The sequence below is a fragment of the Pseudorasbora parva genome, chromosome 25, assembly GCF_024679245.1.
Source record: "Pseudorasbora parva isolate DD20220531a chromosome 25, ASM2467924v1, whole genome shotgun sequence".
Lineage (NCBI taxonomy): Eukaryota > Metazoa > Chordata > Actinopteri > Cypriniformes > Gobionidae > Pseudorasbora > Pseudorasbora parva.
The window spans coordinates 14,108,009-14,120,544 of NC_090196.1; the positions used below are offsets into that span (position 1 = coordinate 14,108,009).

Genomic DNA, 12,536 nt, shown 5'->3' on the forward strand with positions numbered 1-12,536 from the left:
TACCCACTCACCTCCTTCAGGCCATTTCTTCTTCAATCACTCCTGCACTCACTCACATTGTCAACACTTCTCTTCACACGGGAACCTTTCCCACAGCATTTAAGCAGGCTTGGGAAACCCCACTGCTTAAAAAAAAACCTCTCTGAATCCAGCACTTTTAGAAAACTACCGACCGGTATCCCTTCTGCCTTTCATTGCAAAGACCCTTGAGCGAGTTGTGTTCAATCAACTCTCTCTGTTTCTTGAACAGGACAACCTCCTGGACAACAACCAATCAGGCTTCAAAAGCGGCCGTTCGACTGAGACTGCCTTGCTCTCGGTAACTGAGGCACTGAGACTGGCAAAAGCAGCTTCCAAATCCTCAGTGCTCATTCTGCTGGATCTGTCTGCTGCTTTTGACACAGTTAACCACCAGATCCTCCTGTCAACACTTAAGAAGACGGGGATCTCAGGAACTGCTCTCCAGTGGTTCAGGTCTTACCTCTCGGGTAGGTCCTACAGGGTGTCATGGAGAGGTGAAGTGTCTAAGTCACATCATCTAGCTACTGGGGTTCCCCAGGGCTCAGTCCTTGGACCACTTCTCTTCTCCATCTACATGTCATCGTTAGGCTCAGTCATTCAGAAACACGGCTTCTCCTATCACTGCTATGCTGTCGACACTCAACTCTACTTCTCATTTCAACCAGATGATCCTACAGTCAGTGTTCGTATCGCTGCCTGTGTGACAGACATTTCTGACTGGATGAAGGAGCATCACCTTCAATTCAATATTGCAAAGACAGAATTACTTGTTTTCTCAACCAACCCAGCACTTCATCAAAATTTCTCCATTCAGCTTGGTTCATCAACCATAACTCCATCCAGGACAGCCAGGAACCTTGGAGTTGTGATTGATGACCAGTTAAACTTCACTGACCACATTACTGCAACGGCCCGGTCCTGCAGATTTGCTTTATACAACATTAGAAAGATTAGACCCTTCCTATCAGAACAGGCTGCACAACTCCTGGTTCAAGCTCTTGTTCTCTCCAGACTGGACTATTGTAATGCTCTTCTGGCTGGGCTTCCACCATGCACTATTACCCTACTACCCTTGCAGCTGATCCAGAATTCAGTGGTCGAGAGTGGTCTTTAATGAGCCGAAGAGAGCTCATGTTACGCCTCTCTTCATCAGACTGCACTGGTTGCCAATGGCTGCTCTCATCAAATTCAAGGCACTAGTTCTCGCCTACAAAACAACCACTGGCTCTGCACCAATATACCTAAACTCACTTGTTCAGACTTACACACCCTCCAGAAGCTTGCGTTCTGAGAGTGAGTGACGCCTCGTGGTTCCATCCCAAAGAGGCATGAAATCGCTCTCACAGACATTTTCCTGGACCGTTCCCACCTGGTGGAATGACCTGCCAATCTCAATTCGTGCTGCGTGTAGCCATGAGTCTGTAGCCATTTAAAAAAAAAAACATCTTAAGACACATCTCTTCCAATTGCACCTGACCCATAAAGAATAGCACTTAACTATCCATTAATTTATGTTTGTTTGTGCCAAAAAAAAAAAGAAAAAAAAAAGTGTACTGTGGTAATTAACTGAGACTTCTTACAACTCTTACAGGTTGTTGGCCTTGTTTGTTTCGTTGCTTCTATTGCTCTCCCACTTTTTTTAAGTCGCTTTGGATAAAAGCGTCTGCTAAATGATTAAATGTAAATGTAAATTATATTTGTTAAGTTTCACATTCATCTGTGTAAATGTAGTAATCCGAAACCTTTTTTTCTGTGATATTGAAAGAATAACAAAATGATACGGTTTCCATTAAGTACAGTACAAATAAAAAAGCTGTTAAAACAAATCATTTATTGAATAAATTTAAGATTTTTGTGAAATATCAAAGCCTTTTATTATTTGTTTGGTCTAGGGTTTTATTCACTTTCTTGTATTTTATATGTTCGTATCCTTAACCCTGGCATTTTTACCTTTTCTTGTTTGTTTTGTTTCATTTCTTCTTGTTCTGTAACAAAAAACAACAATAGCCAGTAACCATGGTTGTCTCAGTCCGGTCCTCCAGTCCAGCTGGCGGCGTTACATTCCCTCTTGTGCTCTACATGAACCGCAAGTGTTCAGTGTAAAAGAAGAGGAGGCCTGTTTAATTTCTCGCCCTCTGGTTGCGAAGTTGTCGTCCGGTGAAAGTCACTCGTTTGACACCGGGCTCATGTCGAAGGATGGCCGGCACGATGGGCGCCGTCGCGGCGCGGGACAGCAGCACCGGTTCGGCCCGAGATCGGGTCAGCCCGGGGACGGCAGAGACAGATCCGCCAGTAACAGCTCTGGATCATCTCATGGAGGAGGGAAAGGCAGGAATACGCCCATCAACATCGCCCTAAAGGTAACAAACAACGGCTGCCTCAAAACATACTGACCTCCCTACATTGATTGCATTTGTGGGAATCGTTTTTGACGCTCTGAACGCGACTGTGAAGCTCGGAACAGCTGTATTAGTTCTGTTCAGCTGTCAGTGATGGTGTTAGAGCCTTGCCCTCACTAAGTTACTATGGTAACAATACTTTCCTTTCAGGATAGCTTAGTTGCTACAATTATTGCTGCTACAATGCAAACCTGTAACGTTAGTTAAGTTTTGATGACTGCTGTCATTCTGAAAGCTCATAATATCTTTACTTGTTTTATAGTAGTCTGTTAAAGAACTGCACCTATGATATTTTTGTAAGAACATTCTGTGTGTGTGTAGTTTAATTAGTATAGTTATTCTTGGCTGTGTTAAGATACATTATGGATCTCTGTTTCATCTATACACAGCAGAAATGCAGCCATAACAGTAACACAAGACGCAACATAACATTAAGGCAAAAGTTCCTAATATCATCATGACAATAAAACGACTACATAACATTAATTCAGCATAACATTAATGTGACATCATGACATAATAGTAGCACAGCACAACATAACATTAACAGGTCATAACTTCATTTCAGTAACAACATAACAGTAATTTAACATTACATTTATATGTCATGACATAACAGTATCACAGCATAACATTATATCAACATGACAATAACATAACTCCATAATAGCAATGCAACACAACATTTACATGACAACATATCAGTAATAATGCAATATAGCATTACTATGACATGACAACAGTAGCACAACACATTACATTATATTAACATGACAATAACATATCATAACCACTTAACAGTAATGCAGTGCAACGTAACATTTATATGACATGACATAACAGTAGAACAACATAACATTAACATGACGATAGCGTCATAACCGCAATGAAACACATTTACATGAAAACACAACAGTAATAATAATAACGCATCATAGCATTAATATGACATGACAACCATAGCACAACATATTATAATAAGACAATAACATGTCATGACTACATAACCGTAATACAATGCAATATAACATGATTTACATCACAACAAAACAGAAATGCAACACAACATTTTTTTTTTCTCGATAATGACCGACTTGAAATAAATAAATACAAATACATGGACTTTTGCTTGTGTGAAAACAAAGAGAGCACAGAGGAACCCCCTTTGGCTTTTAGACCTGATCTTCCTGTCTGTGTTTATTTTGGGATTTATGACCATCTGATGGTATTTTATTTAGCTTATTATAAAGTGGCATGACAAATAAATACATGACCATAAGACTGAGACCAATCTTGAGCTCAGGCAGAAGTTTGTTGAATTCAGTAATTCATCAGTTTGTTTTTACAAAATTTAAATATAGAGGGTAAATGTAGAGTAGAGTAAATATTTTCTGTGGAACCGGTTTGTCTGTTTTCGCTTATAGATGGACAGAGTGGTTATTAGCGGCATCCAATAGCCACATAGGGGCTAGATAGCGGGCTCGTGACTCGTTAGCACTTCGTCGTCTTGTTATTAAAGAAAGACGATTTGGTTTGCCTTCTTGGGTTTTATTTTCACATCTAAGACAAATAGACTAGTACGATACGGTCAACAGAAAGTTGGCTCCCACTACTCGCCCCTTCCAACCATAACAAACAATATGACAAAAGGAAGTAATAAAGGAAAACGGAAGTGATCACCTGTGCCCCCCGTGACTGTGAATAACCAATTAGAAATAACAAGAATTAACGCACTTACAGTGGTAGTAGACATGAATTTGATATTTTTTCGTAATTGAGTGTTCCAGGACTGGAAAAATGTTCTTGTTTACACTACTATTTTCTATTTTATCACATCACAATGTTCTTTTTCTTAACATAAAATTATTATATTAAAGCATACAGTCGAACAAAAAATGATTCAGACACTAGATATGGGTGCAGGAGACTATATTTCATTTGTGAGGATAGCAAAATAAAATAAACTGACATACCCAAAAATTCTTCATACTGTGGACTGCCAGTAAAAATGTGAAAATTGTGAATACTGTGAAGCTGCTTTGAAACAATCGTCATTGTAAAAGCGCTATATAAATAAAGTTGACTTGACTTTTACACCACAGATTGAACAAAATGAAGCATTGCTTGGTATTGGGTTGACCTACTTTAGTATTATCTAGTTGTGTACTTAAAGGGATAGGATACCCAAAAATTTAAATGAGCCCATGATTTACTCACCCTCAAGATGAGATGAGATGTATGATATTCTTCTTCCAGACGAATAAATGTTGAGTAATATTAAAAAAGTTCTGGCTAATCCAAGCTTTATAATGGCAGGGATTATTGCTCTGTTTTTGAAGTCCCAAAAAATGCATCTGTCCGTCAAATAACGTGCTCCACACGGCTCCGGGAGGTTAATAAAGGCCTTCTGAAGTGAATTGATGCTTTTGTGTAAGAAAAATACCCATATTTGAAACTTTATAAAGTAAAATTTCAGCTTATCACCTTCCGTATTCAGTTTATGAAAAAAATGTGACACAAAAGTGCCTCTGCGGTTCAAAGGCTTATGCGACCAGTCAGATGTCGCATACACATCTTGAACTCCGAGGAGGCACTTTCAACACTTTTCCACGGAAGGCGATTGGCTGAAACTTTAATTAAAAAGTTTTAAATATGGATATTTTTCTTACACAAACAAAACAATTCACTTCAGAAGGCCTTTATTAACCTCCCGGAGCCGTGTGGAGCACTTTATTTGACAGACAGATGCATTTTTATTTACTTAAAAAAAAACAATCCCTGCCATTATAAAGCTTGGATTAGCCAGGACTTTCTTAATATTACTGATTGTATTAGTCTGAAAGAAGAATGTCATATACACCTACAATGACTTGTGGGGGAGTAAATCATGGGCTCATTTTCATTTTTTTGGGATGAACTAAACCTTTAAATATAACATCTTACCGCTGATTGGTTGATAGTAATCCATTACACTCCTTTCTATCAAAGTTGTCTGACATTTATCAAGGTACATTTTTTCTGTTGTTTTCACAGTTTAGTTCTTATCATATGTTATTACCATTTTCTAAATTATAGCAAATAAACTCTTATAACGTTTGAAGGTGTCTGAACAAAATTTGGTTTGACATCGAGGACATTTTTCCACTGGTTAAAGCTACACTGTGTGATATTTTCCCCCTTTTGGCAGCATGGCGACCGGCATTCGAACCCCTCACCCGTATGTATTTTCAAAGGCATATTATAATTTTTATATATATATATATATATATATATATATATATATATATATATATATATATATATATATATATATATATATATATATATATATATATATATATATATATATATATATATATATATTATACTTTATAACTTGAAATAAGTAAATATACATTAATGAGCACATATATTTTTGAAAGAACTAATTGTTTTTAGCTAAGAATAAACTAAAAAAGTTACACAGTGGAGCTTTAATCGACGTGTGACAACATAAATACATGATAAAACCGGATACCGAAAATGTCCGCTCGGGCATTCATAACGGAGTGGTGTGAAGCAAATGCGAGTGTTTTCAATAAATTCCTAAGTTAAGCTTCCATAGGATTGAAATGATATGTGCCAGACTGAACACGCACCGTGAATGACAGTGCTGCCGTCAACGAATGAGTGCGGCCGTGCTCTGAATTAGCGCCAGTTCAAGGGCGGTTTGCTTGAATTGTGGGTTAATTTGCTTATTATTCTTAAAACACAACAACAGCACAGAACAATGACAAAATCCCTTAAAGGTGCACTATGTAGTACTTTTGCAGTAAAATATCCAAAAACCACTAGGCCGGTGTTATATATTTTGTTCAGTTGAGTACCTACAATATCCCAAATGTTTCCAGCTATTTGTAAATTGTGAGAAAATTGCTATTTTAACTAAGGGCGGGACGTTTCAGCATACCATTTGAGCGAGTCGCCTGTCAATTGTGTCATATCTGCGTTACCCTCGGTTTCGGATTTTATTTGGCAGGAGCGCTTTACTCTTAGCAGTGTGAACAAGTGACGGAGTAACGTCATAACATCATTTTCTACACACTTAAATGCATCTAATATGATAAACAGAGCTGCGTTACCTCATAATCATAACCGGAAGAGCGGATCAGTGCTGGCACCCGGCGAATGTGTCCCATCCCGTCATAATAAAAGTCCCGGTACTCGGGAGCCGTGTGTTTGTATAACAATCGCTCCACCGGCCGTGCTCAGCTCCACAAAACTTCGGTCCTGCTCTGCGTTACACTACAGTAACACAGTATTTTCTGTTTACCGGTATATTGATAAACAAAAGAACAATTCATTTCTGTTCAATAAATATACTGTGATTAAATATGTTATTATAAAAATATATTTAAAAAATACTGAAAATTAATTTAAAAAGTAAAGATTTTCAAAGCATCGAATGATCTCCCATAATAATTTATAGATTTACAGTTGTAACTATAAATTATATTTTAATATATATGATTAATCTCATATTTCTAAATATGATTGTTTCATTATAAATATGGGTATTATCTCTATATATACATATACATATACTAATATATGATATTTTCCATCTGAATCTAACCATGCCATGTCAACAAATGGAAAAGTCAGCCGGAAAAGTACTTTTACATATTCTTCCTCTATTAAAAAAACATAATTAGATTTGCATCTTAAAGGGATAGTTCACCAAAAAATTAAAATGTCTGATTTCATCAAAAATATCTTCATTTGTGTTCCGAAGATGAACAAAGGTCTTACGGGTTGGGAACGACATGAGGGTGAGTAAATAATGACAGAATGTTAATTAAAAAAAAAACACACACACGTCAAATATTAGATCAGATTAGCACGGAATCAACTGGAGCTGCCGGCAATCGTGTCAAGGATCAGCCAAGTTTCCACATGCATCTTGAATAGTGGATGTTTTGGTAGCTTTCACCCCGTGCCTTTAGCCCCCCGTTGTACCCTATTTACCCACTTCTACATAAAACATACATCATTTATTTAATTAGTATAGAAAAATGTGAATATTACATACCGACCTAAATCTTCAGTGTGTCCCTCAAACTGTCGCGTTCCTCGCGGTTGCGTCTGTTCCACGTCTCGTTGGCACATCTCTACTTACATCGGAGTGAGTTATGCACCGCCGAGCTCCAATCGGACGGTGAGTTGGCGGCGTCTAATGCAGACGCGCGCTGACACACTCAGCCCTGCCGCCTCCAGCACATGCTGGACGAGTGGGCGGCCTGCCATGTGCACATGACTGCACAGAGAGAGAGGAGCTCTGCGCGAGACTCTGCCGAGCTGTGGAGGGGGACTATAACACAACTAAGACAGCAACACAGTAGCAGCAGAGTCGCTGTGCAGTCGAGACGTTTCAAAAAAAGACTGTCCCGATTGCCAGAAGAAGAAGTCTGTCCTGCTGATTGACAGAGGCATCTACTCGAGTCCGCGGGAGCCATGCTCGAACATGGGGCTATTTTTGGTCCAGCTGTCAAATGACGAAGTCATGCCGTTCCTGCAGCAGAGATGCTGGTTAAGGGGGTGAACAGGTTGCCATGAGCAAATTCAATAACATGTCAGGGCCGGATGAGGAACCTGCTTGCAGACTCTGCTTCTACTCTGTACGTACCTTCTGTCCTCTTTCCCGTCATTCTTTCTGTGTCCCTCAGTTTTTACTTCTGCATTTTGAAGCCTGAAACTCTATCCTTTCAGTGGCTTGCAGCTCTCAGTGTTGTTATTTGTCCTTAAAAAAGCAGTTCTTTGTAGCCGGACGTCCTTGTTTTGCAGTTCTGAGTTGCTCGGTTTGGTCTAACCCCAATAACCCCCGGTGTGAAGGGTCTGCTGGTGATTAGGTAATTTGCTGGATTCATCTCACGCATGCATGGAGCGCTGTCCTGAGATCAGTTACTAATTTGGTTATTTTGTACCAACGAATGCCAAATCGGATGCACCCCCCACCCCTCCTCCGAGATGCACAACAAATGTAGAGTTGGCTCTTCTGTTGTCAGTCAGCTGCCAGAAACCTGGGAAACCCAGAGTAAATATGTACCATCGAAACATCCTTCTGATAGGCAACAAGTTAGTTGACTTGCATTTTGATTAATTGCAATATTTGTGTCCGTTTCATGTTCATCGTTATTTCCCGACCTCTGGAGAGTAAAGCTGCGTAATGAAGGCTGTTGTCATTGGTTAAGTAGGTCAGTTGTGTATTTTAACCCTGAGGACATATAGAGATAGTGACAGGGGTGGGCAGGGGTATGCTGTTTATGCATGTGTAAAAAACCAGTGAGCCTTATGAAATGTTTCTCTCTGTGAGGGAATATGACAGACTGGAGAGCTTTGCGTTTGAATAAGTGGCATTTGGCCCAGGAACAATTAAATAATTAGCTGTATGCTAAATGTAGTTTTTTAGACTGTCGTATAAAATAGTGTATAAGTGCAGTGTTGTTCACTTTCCAGAGTAGCTAAATTGGGAGTGACAAGGTTTTGAGATAGCGAAGGTGTTGGTTTTAAAGTCCACACATTTTTTTTTTTTGATGTCTCTTCAACCTTAATCAAATGTACCTGAACTAGCTAATTAAGCTCTTCAATATCACATGGAAATCACAGGCAGCTACGTTTTAAAGAAAATTCCAGGTTCATTGCAAGTTAAAGGGATAGTTCACCCAAAAATGAAAATTACTCCACAATCATTCTAGGTGTATATGACATTCTTCTTTTTTATAAAAAAAAAAGTCCTGGCTCTTCCAAGCTTTATAATGGCAGTGAATTGTTGTTTCTGTTTTAAAGTCCATAAAAGTGCTTCCATCCATCATTAACGTGCTCCACACGGCTCCGGGGGTTAATAAAGGCCTTCTGAAGCGAATTGATGGGTTTGCATAAAAAATATATCCATATTTAAAACTTTATAAAGTAAAATATCTAGCTTTCGCCAGACCACCTTCCATATTTAACTTATGAAGAAATTGTTACGCCTCTCGCAGTTCAAAATGCTTTGTTTGTTTGCTCCAGTTATGCATTTTTAATAATACTTATGCAAGAATAATGTCAAATACACTTAGGATGGTAAATCATGGGGTAATTTCCATTTTTGGGTGAACTATCCCTTTAAGCTTAATTAACAACATTTGTGACATAATGTTAATTAAGACTGGGTTAAAAATATTGATTTTCTCAGTTCCCAAGAATCGATCTTTTGGTCAATGTTGTTTTCAGTTGGTGATTGAGGAAAACCTTTTAGTATGTCTCCTATTCAATAAATCACAATAAGCTTTGTGTTTTGATATAAAACAAATTCTAGGCTTTTAAAATCTGTACATTTTATTGGAAAATGTGAACTATAAATGCTGGCACTCTTTATTGTGGTGTGACAGATCGCTGTCACAGCCTTCAAACAAAGAGCATGATGAACCAAACATTTTTCAGCTTTACTACTAGTTATAGCATAAAATAAACATGAATTAGGGGGTGAATTCCAAATGTTGATTTTTTTTTTTTTTTTTTTTTTTTTTTTTTTGCATCCTTGAAGGGCACTTTGGGTAGGGGACGTCATTTGTAGAGGCGTTGCAAATGAAAGTGACCAACTAAATCCCTTCATGAAGGGCCCTTCCACAGGTCCATTACCAAAGGGAACATGGAATGGTCACTTTAAGTAAGTAATTTAATAATTTATGTTCATGATCTGCTCTTCGAAGTGTGTAGGGCATAGGGATGCACACTTCCGATTGGAATTTGCCCTCAACATCAGAAGGTATGTTGAAAGATACGGTAGAACTTACCAAAACCGCATTGTTACTCATGTAATTGCTTAAACCGTTTCATATCCTGGAAAGAGGTCAATAAAACAGCTTGTAAACAAGGTTACACAACATTATTTACCTCAGAAAAAACATAATCTTGATGGATAATAAGAAAAAAAAAGCAGGGGAGCATTTTGTTAAAGCTGCACTATGCAACTTTCCGTCCGCTAGAGGGCGCGTATTCAAAACAAAGGCTTAGTTTGATGACAACAAAGTTTGAGCATCTTGGGACATGTGGTCTTCACCTTACAGCCAGTAGAAAAGAATCAGGACATGACTCGGGCAGAAATCATGTTGATGGATGCGATTATTAATATTACTGTAGTGTAAAGCAGAGTAGGACCGAGTGTTGAGGAGCTGAGCCCGGCCGCTGGAGAGATTGTTACGCAAACACGCGGCTCGCGGGCAGTGGGACTTTTATCATGAAGGGACACAGTCGCCGGTGCCATTTCTGCTTTTCCGGTCATAAGTATGAGGTAACGCAGCTCTGTTTATCATATTAGATACATTTAAGTGTGTTTAAAATGATGTTATATGACGTTACTCTGTGCGTTCGCTCAACGGCTGCTGTGACACTTGTTGCACACTGCAGGAAGAGTAAAGCGTTTCTGCCGAATAAAACCGGAACACAGATATGCCTCGATTGACAGGCAACTCCCCAGACGTCCCGTTCCTCGATTAAAAAAGCTATTTTCTCAAAATGTACAAATAGTTGGATACATTTGGTATATTGTAAGAACTCAACATGCACTATATTACATATTCATTTTACCGAACAATAACACACAATTAAAGGGTTAGTTTACTCAAATTTAATTTATGTCATTAATGACTCACCCTAATGTCGTTCCACACCCGTAAGACCTCCGTTCATCTTCAGAACACAATTTAAGATATTTTATATTTAGTCCGACAGCGTATCTAAGTGTATGCACACTATACTGTCCATTTCCAGAAAGGGAATAAAAACATCATCAAAGTCAAGTTCAAGTTCAAGAGTTTTATTTGTCACATACACAGTTATACAGAATACAACCGGCAGTGAAATGTAAACAGGTCCGCTCCATGGACAGCAAATAACAATTAACAAAAAAAGCACAATAAATTATAAAATAGGGATAGGATAAAATAGGAATAGGATAAGGTGCTATATATATACATATGTAGAATTATGAATAAATCAAGTAAAAGAAATAAGAGATGTGGAATAAAATAAGTGAGATAAAGTAAACTGGAGACTATAAAAATAAATATGTGGATAACAGAAGTGCAGGAGTGTAATGTGCAAACAGCATTATAATGAGTAGTTACATGAAACACAAGAATAAAGTGCAGTGCAATATCAGTATGTGAGTTTGTTAATACTGAGTGAGGTGAAGTCACATGTTGTTAAGTGACAGCGTTCAGGAGTCTGATGGCCTGTGGGAAGAAACTCCTCCTGAGTCTCTCAGTTTTGGCCATCAGGCTACGGAAGCGCTTACCAGAAGGCAGCCGGGTGAAGTGGGGGTTGGCCGGGTGATTAATGTCCTTGATGATTTTTGTAGCTCTGCCTGTGCATCGTTTGATGTAGATGTCCTGCAGAGACGGGAGAGCTGACCCTGAGATGCGCTCGGACAAGCGCACCACTCTTTGCAGGGCTTTGCAGTCATGACTGGTGCTGTTACCATACCACGCTGTGATGCACTGAGTTAGTAAACTTTCTATCGCCCCTGAATAGAAAGTTTTCAGGGTAGCTGGTGAGACCCGGAATTTCCTCAGCTGGCGCAGATGGTACAGTCTTTGCCTGGCCTTTTTCACCTGAGACTGGATATGTGCAGTCCGGGTCAGGTCCTCGGAGATGTTGACACCCAGGTATTTGAAGCTGCTCACTCTCTCTACTGGTGTCCCGCTGACACCAGTAGAGAGAGTGAGCAGCTTCAAATAGTAGTCCATATGAGACAAGTAAGTAGTAAGTAGATTCAAAAAGTAAGTAGATTCAAAAGTAAGTAGATTCAAAAAGTAGTCCATATGAGACATCAGTTAGTTAATTAGAATCTCTTATAGCATCTAAAATACATTTTGGTCCAAAAATAACAAAAACTACGCCTTAATATTGTCTTCTCTTCCACATTTGTCTTCAAACCTCAAATAAAGATTCAAACGGTCATGAATCAGCGTATTGATTCATGATTCGGATCGCCAATGGCACGTAATTTCAGCAGTTCGGCAGTTTGATACGTGATCCGAATCATGAATCAATACGCTGATTCATGACCGTTTGAAAACAAACGCGGAAGAGAAG

General features: G+C 38.8%; 1 protein-coding gene across 4 annotated transcripts in view; it reads left to right on the forward strand.

The window, feature by feature from the left end:
* Positions 1–2,072: 2,072 nt before the first annotated feature.
* Positions 2,073–12,536, forward strand: part of scaper (S-phase cyclin A-associated protein in the ER) — a 177,138-nt gene continuing 166,674 nt past the window's right edge. Inside the window, exon 1 of one of the 4 annotated variants that reach the window (XM_067435766.1) lies at positions 2,073–2,381. In XM_067435766.1, coding sequence (XP_067291867.1) covers positions 2,208–2,381 — 174 coding nt within the window. In that variant the 5' untranslated portion in view covers positions 2,073–2,207. Of the gene's footprint in view, positions 2,382–7,766; positions 8,078–12,536 lie in introns of those variants that run through there. The other 3 variants (XM_067435768.1, XM_067435767.1, XM_067435769.1) reach the window with 3 other exon arrangements.